Below are 15,124 nucleotides of genomic sequence, written 5' to 3' on the forward strand. Positions count from 1 at the left end.
GGGATATCTATCTATTTGACATCACAAACTTATGAAACACGATAAAGACATTATGTCTGAATGAATGATGAGTGTTTTTCATATTTCACATCAAATAAGGAGAAAGTTTTTAGTATTATATAAGTATGAACTTTTCATAGTTTCTCGTAACTAGCCTTTTAAATTCAGAGTATATAATATCTATATAATTGAGTGCGAGTTATTATAATTTTTAACTTTTTTAACACTTAAAAAATGTTAAAAATAATTCTTAAAATCATTATAAATAGAAATCATTTATTAGATATTTCTTTAATAAATATTTTGAGTGATTTTTAAAATTTTGAAAAGTGTCTTTTAGATTTATCAAATGTCTTATTTTTCTTTAAAAACATTTTTAAAATTATAATTATTTTTTAAAAATACTGTAAAACAAAGTCTAAAGCATATGCACAAATTTGACAATTTTGAGAGGATATATTATTTAATTTACTATGCATTATTTAAATTTTTGGAAAATAAAATAAATAGAAATTTTTAACAATTTAAAAAAAATAAAATAAAATTACGAAATTTTAAATTTTTGTTAAGAAATTAAATTTACATATACAAATATATATTTTTTTCCATCCATTTGGTTCGTAGTTGATTCTGGCGTAGACTGGAAGCAGAAGACTTGTGCGGTAGTCATTTTCATAATTTAAAACCCGTTTTCAATAATTGTCCTTGTGTCTGGGACCTGGGTAGAACCGTGGATGAATACTTCTCCTCCTAGTCCCAGTAATGGCTGAACTGGATCATGGTTAAATCTCCACTCCGGAATCCAGAGCAGCTTCTGAAGAGCCATAGGACTTGGGAGTATCCACTTGATGAATTAATCATGTTCTTCTTCTTCTTCAACTGCCTTCTTCTTCTTCTCCTCTCTCTTGCAACTCTCAGTTGCTTTGGGCTTGCGTCTCAGCTGCCTCAGCTGCCTCAAGATGAATGTAAGAAGATTCTCCCTCTCATTTTCTTTAATATTTTTTTTTTATTTTTTCTGAAATTTTTAGAATTTTTTGCTTGTGAATATGGAGATGTTTTCAGTCATAAAACTTTATGATATTTATCCTATTTCTGCAATATTATTAGTAGTCTATCTTTTGTGAAGGAAAATAAAATTGATATTTAAAATTAATAAATGATTTTTATATGTTAGTTTAAATTTTATTTACTTATTTTAATTATTAGATATAAAGATTAAATAATTTGAACATGGATACTTTTTAAATTAATTTTGATTATATTTTATTTTACAAAAGATAATAAAATATGATAAAATTATTTTTTGTATCATTTTTTACCTTTTTGGAGTACTTCCCAAAACCAAATATAATTTAGTAAGTCTGTTTCATATAATAAAAGTTTCAAATTATTTTACCGTGTTTTATATGAAAAAAGTTTACAATCATTTATTTTGAAACTATCTCTACATTAATAAAACAGTAGAACTAATTAAAAATGATTTTTATTTTATTTTTATCTAATGATATTATTATTTACTATTAGGCCCAATAAATAGATTTTATATGATATCATGAATATCATAAATTATGCGTATACTTTAAATATTTTGTCATATTACTTTGTAAATTATACATCTTAACATCAATTTCACAAGTCTGTTTTCCTTCATCTTCATTCCGTACAACTAAAAATTATTTTTTTAAAAAAATAAAAATAATTTTTAAAGACTTAAAAATGATTTATAAAAGCCTCTCTCAGGCTCGACCCTTTTGGGATGGTTAATGGTTGATGATTGATGGTTGCAGTGGAAGCTCTAAGAGAAATAGGAGAACAATTGGGCAAAAAAGATTGGAATTTCAGTCTGAACCCATGTGCCAACTGGACAACGCCAAGCACGGACAAATACTACAACAATAGTGTCAACTGCACTTGCTCTCTTGATAAATGCCATGTTGATACTATGTATGTCCTTTTCTTACTGTTGCTACCTTTGGTTTTTTTCCACTCTTTTAGAAACTTATGTATGAGTTCATACCCATCATTATTCTATTTCTTGCATGGTAGCCAATGGTAAGAAGAAACAAGCATCTCATGATTGTCTTGACTAACCTCAGATGACATTTTACAATGAAATTGACAATGGATACATGATCTCTCTGGTCAATGCCTTCCATTTTTTTTTTTTTGGTTGCTAAAATGGTCTGTCTGGTGGGTGGTTCATACACAAAAGAATTTCATTCTGCAGAAGTTTTTAGATTGAGCATGACTAAACCCTCTTTCACCTCCATGGGTTTGATCTCTTAATCTCCAATATTATTTCTTAGGGAGCCTTCTGATACACCATCTTACTGGATAGTTTTGCATATTAACCAGTTTGTATCTGATATTAGGTTGCACAATCACATCTTTTTGGATACCAAACATGTTATAGAACATGCTTAACTCGGATTAACTAATAGCCACACCCACTTTGAAATAGATAGCACAGTTTCAATACATTTCTTGCAGTATAAGAGACTGATGGATTGTGCTAATTAATGACTACCTAGAGAAAAATGAGAAGATAGGAAATATACCATTGATGGGTACTTTTTCGACTCCTGCCATTGATCCTTCAACCTGCAACTTTAATTGGAGTGCCCAGAGGCAGGGTATAGTGGGCAGGAATACATTTTCATTGCATAATGAGTTGCATGTCTCCTATTTAAAATTTTCCCATGGTACCTCACTTTTCCTTAAGGCTGTGGAAGAAAAAGTGAAATACCTATATAAACAAGTTGTAAAAATATGCATATTGGAAGTTGAATAATATCACAGTAAAACAATTGGAGGACACCAGTTGCTAGACTATGGTCATTTTCTTCATTATAGTTTAGTTTATTAGTTCTGTTTACTATTTTATATTACATGCATGCACTGAGTGTGCTAATAACTTAAATAGGCATGCCAATACACATACATATAATGGGTGACAAATAAAAACATCCAGGCCACCGACTGCTAAATCACAATCATTCTCTTCATTACACTGATACTTCTGTGTAAGGAACATATGCTTAAATTTGTATAGGTGCTCTGGCGATGATATGGAGAAAAGGTATTCTGAAATTTTCACTCTGCATTCTTGTCATTTAGATACTCCATAGGTGTGCAATTTTGATTGTCTTATTGCTCTGTTTTGTGAGCCTGTGGAACACTGAATTTTCTCTGTTTGTTTATCACGGGGATGACTCTCTTGCATGTTTAATATAATGTGGTTCAAGCATGAATAAATAATAATTGGTTATTAAGAGTTTCCCTCCTCCTTACTCATGTCTGAAACTAAGAAACATTGCATTTGGGATTTAAGCTGATCCTAATTTGGCCCATGGTTCATTGTCAAACAGATTCCTCAGAGGGCAGGACCTTGCTGGTGTGCTCCCACCATCCCTAGCGAAACTCCGCTACCTTAAAACGATGTAAGAAGTGATTCTAAAATGTGTATATTTCTCAAATCTGAAACTCAGATTCCTAGCTTTCATTGCTATGACAACTTCTCCTCTTGTATATAGTGATCTCAATAGGAACTACCTTAGTGGTCACATACCGCTTGAATGGGCTTCCACACAGTTAGAATATCTGTAAGATGCTTTTGCACTTTATTCAATGTGATTTTATAAATGACTTATGGAATTGACATAGTGAATTCTCTGCAGGGGAGTTAGTGTGAACAGGTTATCAGGACAAATTCCAGGCTTCCTGGGAGATATTGTCACTCTCAAATATTTGTATGTTGTGACTCTCTCTTGTGGTCACCATTCTTTTCAATTTTGGGAAGCGCTTCAAAGTTTCTTTAGGTTTGCTCCCACTGTTATCTTGAAGGAAATTGAAATTTCAGGTGTTTGGAGACCAACATGTTTTCTGGAACTGTTCCCCCCGAGCTTGGGAAACTTGTCAACTTGGAGAATCTGTTAGTCTTTCATTTTTTTTTCATTATTTGAAGTTAAAAACTATCCAGTTCTTGATTTATATGGTTTCAATGATCATTTAAAATTGATTGATTTTATATCAGCTAATCTTTTTGTTTGGTGAGTGTAGCATTCTTAGTTCTAACAATCTCACTGGAGTGTTGCCTGCAGATCTCGCAAATCTGACTAATTTAATAGAATTGTACAGTTTGCAACCATTTCTCCTATTGTACTTGTAAAGTTTTCATAAGTGTGTTGAGAAGAAAAATACTATTAATATTGTTAATTCTCTCCTTGTTGGGCCAAATGCAGTAGGATTAGCAGTAACAATTTCGCTGGAAAAATACCCCATTTCATTCAAAGTTGGAAACGACTCCAAAAATTGTGAGTTTGTTTCCAGTTTAAGTATTTCACAATCTCCCATTTTCAGAGTTGTGGTTGCAATACTTGTCTCCATTTGAATTGTGTGATTAACAGAGAGATCCAAGCTAGTGGTTTTGAAGGGCCCATACCTTCTGATATTTCTGTCTTGAATAATTTGTCCGAACTGTGAGTCAAGCCTTCTTACTTCATACTTTTGACATTCTTTGTTTCAATGATAATGTATTTATTTAATTAAAATGACTAGTACTGAAGAGAATAGCAGTTTGGCAATATTTCTTGATGGATTCTGTGCAGAAGAATTAGTGACTTAACGGGAGAGAGTTCCAAATTTCCACCACTAACAAACATGATAAGCTTGCGGAGATTGTGAGTTATACTCATGATTAGAAGATGCTTTAGACATAAAGCATTCATTCTCCAGCAGTAGCACTTATATTGACTTGGTTAATGTTGCAGGATGTTGAGGAGCTGTAATATCTCTGATCTGATCCCCAAAGATATAGCAGATATGAAAAATTTACTAGCTCTGTAACTCATCCTCCCTATTTCCTTTTCTTTTATGACAAGAATAGTAGACTGTTGTTAGAGCATATATAATCATGTGCATGAATTTGAGATTTAGTATTAGGTAATGAGCTGACAATGTCTATTAGAATAACACCATCAAATAAGGTGATAACGTTCCAGCTCAGATCTATTTTTGAGCAGATTTCAGGAATTATTTGCTATTTTATTCTTTAGTATTAATTTTCTTTGGTGGTTTATTAGTGTATGGTTATGTAAATTATTCATACACCCATATATATAATAATTATAAACGGAAGTTAGACTTCCTCTTTTGAATCTGTTGTTTTCCGCTCTTAACGGGTTGAAAACAAATGTTTTTAACTTTCTTGACATTTGACATTCATAACCTTGTTTTAAGTTTGATAGATCATGGTTAATTAGAATTCTCAGGGTTCACCAAGGAAACAAAAATCATGTTAATAAAAAATTGGATGAAGAAAATCTGTTTATGAGAAGCTAGTGAAGAAAGGAGTATGCTGGTAATCTATAGAGACTAGGTGGTAAGAAAACATGCGCATAAATTGAAGTAGTGATAGTAGTTATGAAATTTGAACAGTTAAGATTGTGTCTTTAGGGTTGGAATATACAACTAAATGAAGTTAAATTTGTGCCTACTAGTTAATTATCTTGTGATGACATATGAATCACTTCTTTTCTTGAAATATTTCTGTTGATTTCTCTGTTCATATATGGATGACCAAGACTAGTCTTTTTAAAATATTTCAATTTTAAAGAATCAATGATCATTGGTAGAAATCAAACTCCAGAATTAGGTATTCTAGCATATCTACAGCCAGACTTGTCACCGAAAGTTTCTTGGTAAGCTACCATGTAAGCACGGATTTGGTACATGGGATGGAAGTGAGAATAGAAATGGGAAAGAAGGTGAATTATAATACCATGCGTAAGAGAAGAATCAAAATCCTTATATGAGTGGGATTTCTATGAGAATGAACTTTTATTCCTGGGCATTTGTAATAAGTAACCCAAATGCAGTAATGAATGACAAATGGAACAGATTTATGATTCCCATTCTCTATTCCAACTTTCCAAACATGTCCTAAGTGGTTCCCTTCCCCATAGCTTTCAGTGATGGTAGCTGCAATCAATGGACCAAGAATGTATCTTCCTATTCCCACCTAAGTTTAAGTTGTTTTCCTTTGTTGTGAGCTTTCTTTGTTCTTTCCTTTTTTTTCTTTTTAAATATTTGCGAGACCACTTGCCCTTCCCCCCTATATTTCCTCACCCCTCTTGATGAATTGGTTTGATGGTTTGTTATGCAAGTATTTTTGTTAGATTAAAGTTAGGTCCTTGTATGAGAACATGGAACTAGCGACCCTCATCTATTTACTAATAAAATAATCAATCAGAAAATGAGCATTATGGTTGATTTTCTTGTCAGTAATTCCATTAGAGAGTTAATGTGTGTATCTCATGTTTTTGACCCTGTTTGGCTGAACCTTTATCTTGGGCACTCTATGTCTGTTTTGCTATTTTCTTGCAGAGACCTTAGCTTCAACAAGTTGGAAGGAAACATTCCAGATCTCAGAGGCCTAGGAAGCCTGGAATTAGTGTAAGCAACTGAAATTTCATAGGATGTGTTTTCTATGCCTGTGATTTCATAGAAAGTCTTTCTTGTCTCCATTTTGCATCTATATGCTACATCAAATCCTATCAATGGTTTAAACCATGCACCATTAGTCTATTCTGCATAACATTTTGAGACAGTTACAATTGAAATAACTCTTGACCACAATAAAACTGTTTCGCATGCTGATTAGGTGTCTATCAAACAACTTGCTTACGGGAAATATTCCAGACTGGATCAAGGATAGAGATTATACACAGTATGTTTTTTCATTCTACATCCTGATGCAATTTTGTATGAGATTGAGATCCAATTTGTAATTTATTACCTTTCTTTTATCTGTCCAAACAATACAAGATATATATGTAAGCACATAGGTATGCATGAAGTCCCCCTTGAACACATTCATCTGTGACCTATCTGGACATTGGCAGCTGATTCTTTTCCTTGGCTTTGGATCTTTTTATATGCGACAGGTGAAATGATCCCATTATAGTTGCAGCTCCAGTTTGCTTCCATCCAGGAAGCACTGAGAAACAGAAAATGATGTCGACACTTAATTTTGCATCATAGTCTAGCACATTTTGATAGCAATTTGGAAGGTTTCACCAACAATCTGATAGGTGTTAATATGGATTTAGGGGACAGGCTAGATATGATCAGGCATGCAATTTTCATCAGCATTGTATATATTAGACAAATCTGTTGATTATGTAGCTAGAAAGGGAAGAAATCTTGCAGTTCTTATGGGCAGCCTAGAAACTTGTTTTTACTAAAAGGTTGTAATTACCTATTAGCAGTTAGTTTCAAAATTAGATTGAATTGCTTTTATAATTATTATTCGAATTCATGGTTACTATGTTATCAATAATTGTTTTATTTTGATAGATTAAAATTGTTGTAATGCTTCTCATAATTTGTGCACGCAGTTATATTGAACTATAAATGAATGATATGTTTGTCTGCAGCCAAATAGATCTTTCTTACAATAACTTTTCTGAGCAGTCTGCACCATCTTGTCGGGATTCCCTGTAAGAACTACTTGTGTTGAGTTAAACTCCTCGAGCTTTGCATGCTTTTTAAAATTTTCACCTGTCTATTCCGTTTTCTAGGAATTTGTTCAGAAGCTTTTCTGGTGGGAAAAACTTGTAAGTTTATAATATTCTGTAGTTCCAATTTTTATAGTTTTCTTTTCTTGTATGGCACTGATGCATTTCTTCTATGCTACAATAATCTAGAGAACTTGGTGGGTGCCAGAAAGACTTTCCTTGTTCAAAAGGTGAATACATGAATTGTTCAGTAAATGCCTCAATTATTTTATCCTGGATTTTCGAACTTTTCTCTGTGATATTGCAAACAATGCAGGAAATACAGCTGATTGCCATTTTAAGTTATTAATGGCACGAAACTTGGTTATTTTTCCATCTTTTATGTTTGATTTGCTCCTGACTGCCATTAATAATCTTTCTGTTTTCTTTAGATCATTACTCATTGCATATAAATTGTGGTGGAGAGGAAACTAGGAGTGGAAACATTGTGTATGAAGAGGATAAAGATGAAGGTGGTCCAGCAAAGTTTCAACCTAAGAAGGATAATTGGGGATTTAGTAGCAGTGGACATTTCTGGGATGGTGACAAAATTGCAAGTGATTATATAGCAACAAATGTATCCATACTCAAAATGAACTACTCTGAATTGTACACAACTGCACGTCTTTCTCCTCTGTCACTCACTTACTATGGACGCTGCTTAGCGGATGGGAAGTATTCAGTGAAACTTCACTTTGCAGAGATAATAATGAGAGACAATGAATCCTTTCACAGCCTTGGAAGACGCATTTTTGATGTCTACATTCAGGTAGTCAATCTTCTCATCTTTTGCCCACAGGATTTTTATAGAAGGTGATTTGATTTCATCAGTTAATTCCAGGATAAGCTGGAACTAAAGGATTTTGATATTGCACAAGCAGCAAGTGGGGTAGATAAGGTAGTTGTAAAAGAATTTAAAACGTCTGTAAAGAATAAAACTTTAGAGATCCGCTTTCATTGGGCTGGAAAAGGGACAACAGCTGTTCCAACAAGAGCAACTTATGGTCCCCTCATATCAGCTATTTCTGTGGAATCCGGTGAGTCAAGGACCTTCATCCATGGTGAATTATAAGTTAGTGTGTTTTTTTTCCTCTGTCACATTGAGTTAGAGATGTTTTTTTTTTTTTTATTCTTTGTTGTGCCAACTTGCTGCTGCCTAACCACACAAATAGATATCTAAATATTCCTGTAAACAATCAGATGAAAATCTTGGTAATCCAAGCCAGGGTCATTCTACAAATTGGAAAAAGACAAATTTGATTCCCTGTTTTCTGTTTCGTTTTTCCTATTCATTTATTCGCTCCTCTAAGATGTGCATTTTCAAGTCAAAACTTGTTATGAAATATTAATTACGTGGAATTTCATAAGAATTATGGCATGCAATTTGACAATGGATGTCTTTTATTTTTAGACTTCCCGATTCCTTCTGAAGGCAAGAGGAAGAAGATACTTATTGGATCTCTGGCTTTGGCATTAGTTCTCATTCTCATAATTTCAGGCATTGCTTGCTGGAAATGCTACTTTGGAGGCAAAAGCTCAACAGAACAAGGTAATGTCAATCAATGGCAGAAACCCTAATGCAGAAAGGATAATACACATCTTCATATTACTAACTAGTGCAGGAATTATAGAAAATGTGTTGCAGCTTAAGTATAACTTTTATTAGAATACAAATGATCAGGTATGTCTTACAATGGTTTAATGTCAATGATGATAGCTGATGTCACACTTGTTAAGTAAAATGAACACATGGCCCAAATCACTAGCAATATTGTTGTGCTAATTGTGGAAGCTTTTAAACTTATGAGTTGTGCAATAATATAAAAAGTAAATAGATATACAAGGTTTTAATATAGCTTGGCCAATCATAACAATTCGATCGGGCCTTTGACCATTTCATCTGAAAATCAATTAATATCGAGTGAGGGTAGGCTAAATCTTTTATGGATTTCAACATCACATCCTACGGGCATGTTAGCTTGGTTGCACCCTAACAATCCTCCCCTAATATGATGCTCACGTGACTCGAACCCACAATCATCAACTTTGAAACCAATTCTTAGATCAGACTTTGACCATGTCATCTGAAAACCAATTGATATTTAGTGAAGGTAGCCAAATTTTTAATGGCATTTGACATGACAACCTACAAGCTTGTTCTAAGAACCGTCATTTGGATGACCCATCCTTAGGCTTAAAAACTACATCATTGTACCCTAACAATCAATATTTTTGGATGATAGAGAATTGGTAAACTATACCAAAGAAAACATTACAAGAAAAAAGAAAAAGAAAGAAAATAGATGCAATTCCTAAGCTTCAAAACAATCTCATGTTTCCTTATTCCTAATATCTACCCCCTAAACTTGTGTTCGATGAAAATAATATTAAACTAAGCAAAGAGAGGTAATAGAGTTAGGAGATGAAGAGAGAATGAGATACTTGAGTATATTTTCCAATGTAGAAGTCTGTTTAGGAAAAGCTTTAAATAAATGGTAAACCCTTACATGATAGGAAACATAATTAGCATCAACTAGGATCATAGGTCAATTATATTTACATTGAAACATATTCACATATAATAACACTCAAACACCCTCTTACAAACTTGTGATATGATGAAATGAAGCATCTCGAGTTTTAAACTAAGGAAGCAAAAGTGTATGATGGTGTGAAGTTATGTGAATAAATTAGCCAACTAAATGGTAATAAAACAGCCCCGAATCGAAGATGGGGTTGAACAAAGTGACAATCAATCTCTATATGCTTAGTAATCTTATTAAAAACAAAGTTGGAAGCTATCTGAATAGCTTCATTATTATCACAGTTATGAGAGTTGAAGCACATAGTAAAACCCCTAGATCCCGTAAGTAACCATCTAGTTGTGAGGTGTCTTGCATTCTTGGAAGCTGATTCAATATTGAGGATGAAGCTTGGGAGAAGGAGGAGCCAAGAAAATTGGGAAAGAAATGTCGTTGTAATAAGTTCACATCTCTCCAACATGGCTTTGCATCATTCAGAGAAGAAGAGATGAAGAGGAGCCTTCACAAGCATTTTGCGACATGTGAACTGATGCTTGGCAACATGCAAAGGATGTCTCACATCTTGCAATGATAGTTTTACATCCTGTAAGAATAGTTTTGCATACCATGAAACTTGAGATGGAGAAGGGATCATGCTACAATATGTGAAATCATGACCTATAGCAATATTCTGTGTTTTTAAGTATTATGGATGACTTTCCTTTTTTGAAACCATTTCCATAATGATCCTAATCATTAAGTATGTTATGATTTTACATAGTTCACACTTTGAGTTCTGTAATTTTGGACTGTTAGAAACTAAATTGAGACATGGTTACAAACCTTGAGGTGTGACAATTTCTATGAAAGAGACTACTAGTTTTGGAAAACTAAGTAGAAACTTCATGTATGACATCCAATGAAAGAACAACCAACTCCAGTCTCTACGTTCAACCAAAATTCTTTTTGCTCTTGTTGTGTGTTCAGGAAATTATTTTTTTGGGCCATCTTTACCTTCAAAGTTGCAGGATTATTCTTTTTTGTTTCATCTTTGAGCTTTCCTTTTGGTTATGCATGAAATGTCCATAATGGTTATGAATAAATTTTCAATCTTAGACTTTTCCAAAATTCTTTGTTATAGCCTTGATGCCAATCTGTTTTACTACAAGGAGCTTTGAATTGATGAATGTGCAATAATATAGGATAAAAACAAATCCACATACAAGGTAGACCACATTTTGATATAATTTGACTAACTATATATAAAGGGATGAGAAAGAGTTAATCCCGTGTCATATGAAAAATTATAGAGAAAAGGAAAACAAATGCAAATCTCAAGCCTCAAAACAATCTCATGCTTCCTTGCTCATAGTATCTAATCTTGAACTCCGAACATTACTCCATCTGGTGTCCTTATTCTTCTCCATATCTCCACTTACAAGATAAGACTCTACATATACATCTTCACTTCCGAACACTCTAGGAGAATGAATGGAGTATTGAAGCTAGCTTTCAAATGCAAGGTCTTAAAAGGTGTTTTTGCTAAATGAAGGCATGCACCTATTTTAGTCATATATATATCATTCCTTGCTCTAGGTTTTTCTAGGTTTCTACTTTCATGTACATTTATTGGGTGATCTAAAATGTCATATGTTACAGTTTTCTAAAATATCACCCTTCAATACATTTCTCAGATGTTTTATATCATTTGGCTCATCTATACATACAGCTCTCTATGGAATCAGTATGGAATGTGAAATTACACTCATTTAGATTGCCAAGATGGTAAGGTGAACTTGGAACTGTACAAGAGGCTTGGTAGGAGTAGCTTTGAGAAAGTCCATGTTTTTCTATTTTTATTCTCTATGACTTGTCAGCAGCAAAGTGAAGCACTTGTGTTTTGCAGTTGCATTTCATTTTATCTCATTTTTTCAAATGTAGTTTAACTATTTGGAGGCACTCAAAAACGGAGTCCAAAATCAATTTTTTTTTTTACTTTGTAAGATCCAATTCAACATCTTAATTAAATTTCTTGTTTGGACAGATTTGAGAAGATTAGATCTGCAAACTGGTTTATTTACCTTAAGACAGATCAAAGCCGCTACTAACAACTTCAATGCTGCAAATAAGATTGGGGAAGGAGGTTTTGGACCTGTCTACAAGGTATTCTACAGGTTCATCAATTCTTTTATTAAATCTTATTTTTTATTTTTTTTTTCCATGATATTTGGAGCTAGACTTGCTTTTAAGATATGCTCGCTACATTTCAATTCAGGCATCATTAGATGGCACCATAATTGCAGCGAAGCAATCTTCTAAATCAAAGCAAGGAAATTGTACATTTGTGAATGAAATGCAAATAATTTCAGGCTTAAAACATTAAAATCTTGTAAAATTATACTACTGTTGCTTTGCAAACAAGATTGGAGAAAATGATTTTGGATATGCGTCGAACGTGTTCTGCCCAACAGTGTTATATTGAATATCCTGATTTTTTAACTAATAGATGAGAAAAAAAATGTTAATATTGAATGTAGGACGTTGTTTACTTGTGATATCGAGTTCTTTCTGTCTAAATACTTGGGATTTTGATCATCATACCTTAGTACCTGACCTCTCCCGATAGATTACTAGAGGGATACACATGCTCTGCACATGGAATATAACATTTAAAAGTTAATCATGGGAGGGAGAGGATGTAATATATGTGATTTCTAAGGGGAGAAAAAGTTGAGAGGGAAACATGTTGATGGAGACGAAGATTATTTATGGGTCACACTTTTTTATTGATTTACCATTGTATCATCTTCCATTTTTATGGTAAGAAAGGTTATACACACCATAGCCAACCTGGCAGAAGAAACAAGAGATCAACTGGGCGCTTGTCTTTCTTAAATCTTAAATTCTTAATACTTCATTTACAAGTCTGCATTTACACTTCACTGCAGGGCCAACTATCGAATGGCACTCTCATTGCAGTGAAGCAGCTCTCTTCCAAGTCAAGACAAGGGAACCGTGAATTTGTGAATGAGATTGGCATAATTTCTGGTTTGCAACACCCGAATCTTGTAAAACTTTATGGATGTTGTATTGAAAGAACTCAATTGCTGCTGGTGTATGAGTACATGGAAAATAATTCTCTCGCACGTGCTCTTTTTGGTAACCATTGCAAAATTTGCTCTCTGCAGGAATAAAGTGTCAAGCTTACATATGAACTATCATAATATAAAATGTCTGAACGACTGATTTTCATGGATTGTTACCAGGTGCAGAAACAAGTGTTCCAATATTGGATTGGGCAACAAGGCAAAAGATATGCATTGGATTAGCTAGAGGTCTAGCATTTCTCCATGAAGAATCAACTCTCAAGATTGTTCACAGGGACATCAAAGCTGCAAATGTACTGCTTGATGGTGATCTAAAAGCTAAGATATCAGACTTTGGATTAGCTAAACTTAATGAAGAGGAGAACACCCACATTAGCACTCGGATTGCTGGAACCAGGTGAGCTACAATCTCCGGGAATACTTTCCATGATTCTTTTATCACGTCATAAATGTAGTCACTATAACAAAACTATACTTTTCAGAGGATACATGGCTCCAGAATATGCACTCTGGGGACATCTAACAGATAAGGCAGACATTTACAGCTTTGGGGTGGTAGCTTTAGAAATTGTCAGTGGGAAGAACAACTCAAGTCGCAAGCCGGAAAACGAATGTGTTTGTCTTCTTGACAGGGTGTGTAATTTGGATATGAACATTCAATTCAAGGCTGTCTTTAGCATCTTGATTGTTGTCACTTCTTTTGAGTTGCTGCATTGATTTCAATTGCAGGCCTTTGCTTTGCAACAAAAAGGAAGCTTAATGGAGATAGTGGATCCAAAGTTAGGATCTGAATTCAACCGGGATGAGGCTGAGAGGATGATTAAAGTAGCTATCTTATGCACCAATGCATCTCCTACACTAAGGCCTATTATGTCAGCTGTGGTAAGCATGCTTGAAGGACAAACCATCGTTCCGGAAGTGATCTCAGATGCTAGCATGGATGAGGATTATTTGAATTTTAAATCACTCGGAGACTATCATAAACGGATGCAAAAGCAGATTTTAAGTGGAAGTGAGGCTTCAAAATTTTCATCAGATGGGACAATAGCTACTGGTTCTTCCTCTACATCTGCACAAGATCTCTATAAAAACAATCCTGATTCCATTAATTTCAGCGACAGTTCTTCCTTGTTGTCACCTCAAAATTCTTGAATTTACACTTAATAGACTTGAAGTTTGGAGTTTCATTTAATCATTTAGCCTAGTTTCTATGTACCATACTAAAATAACTTTTGTTTAAGCGTGTCATTACAAAAGCTATAATCGCAATGGGTCTTGACCATTTAAAAACGTATCTATATGGTTAAGAGAAACTCATACACATTAGCTCCAGAAACATTTTCCTCCATCTATTATAGGATATTACAATTATCCTTTCTTGCATACATAACATTGTGTCTCACATTATTGCAAGGTCAAACAAACTCCCATATCAGGGTTGAAGATCGATTTTGATATTACTCTATCATATCCCAAAACCCATTAGAGATTATTATAAAATTCTAAATATAGTACTAATTCCGATATTTTGGGGATATGCAAAAATGAGTTTAATTATATTTTTCTTCAAAATATTAGTTTTTAAATTAAAATAAGAAGAAATATAATAATTAATTTTATAGATATTTTTAAAACATAAAATTAAATAGATTTAACAACTAACAATATTCAGATATTAATTAAAAAATAATTAGATGTAAGTTTAAGTTTAGTAATTTTTTTTTAATTCATTGTTTATGTAAGATTCTTAGTTATAGGAGGTCAATTACACAGAAGGCTAGGACAATGAGATGCCAAGAGTTTTAAGGGAAACATAAAGTAACATACAAGAAGGGACTAGCAACCCTGACACAATAGATCATGAAGAGAATTCTAAGCAAAAATTCTTTTGCATTTTATTTGACAAAAAATGGGGTCTTTTTATAACATTCCAAAATAT

At 33.4% G+C, this 15,124-nt stretch overlaps 1 protein-coding gene across 4 annotated transcripts; it reads left to right on the plus strand.

Annotated features, from left to right (window-relative positions):
* Positions 1–680: 680 nt before the first annotated feature.
* Positions 681–14,515, plus strand: LOC100261690 (probable leucine-rich repeat receptor-like serine/threonine-protein kinase At3g14840). Of its 4 annotated transcripts, none has more exons than XM_010657280.3 (24): positions 681–965; positions 1,788–1,944; positions 3,369–3,440; positions 3,534–3,602; positions 3,678–3,749; positions 3,860–3,931; positions 4,060–4,131; positions 4,242–4,313; positions 4,407–4,478; positions 4,608–4,679; positions 4,770–4,841; positions 6,385–6,453; positions 6,662–6,727; positions 7,437–7,499; positions 7,581–7,616; positions 7,707–7,747; positions 7,949–8,325; positions 8,398–8,593; positions 8,968–9,105; positions 12,123–12,241; positions 13,027–13,126; positions 13,345–13,582; positions 13,668–13,818; positions 13,915–14,515. In XM_010657280.3, exons 1-24 carry the CDS (start codon positions 779–781, stop codon positions 14,335–14,337), a joined length of 3,006 nt encoding a protein of 1,001 aa, XP_010655582.1. In that variant the 5' UTR covers positions 681–778; the 3' UTR covers positions 14,338–14,515. The 4 variants fall into 4 exon arrangements, with proteins under 4 accessions (XP_010655582.1, XP_010655581.1, XP_010655580.1 ...); XM_010657279.3 differs by having other exon boundaries at positions 683–965; positions 9,055–9,105; positions 13,027–13,237; XM_010657278.3 differs by having other exon boundaries at positions 684–965; positions 13,027–13,237.
* The last annotated feature ends 609 nt before the right edge of the window (positions 14,516–15,124 follow it).

This window comes from Vitis vinifera, chromosome 10 (genome assembly GCF_030704535.1).
Source record: "Vitis vinifera cultivar Pinot Noir 40024 chromosome 10, ASM3070453v1".
Taxonomy (NCBI): domain Eukaryota; kingdom Viridiplantae; phylum Streptophyta; class Magnoliopsida; order Vitales; family Vitaceae; genus Vitis; species Vitis vinifera.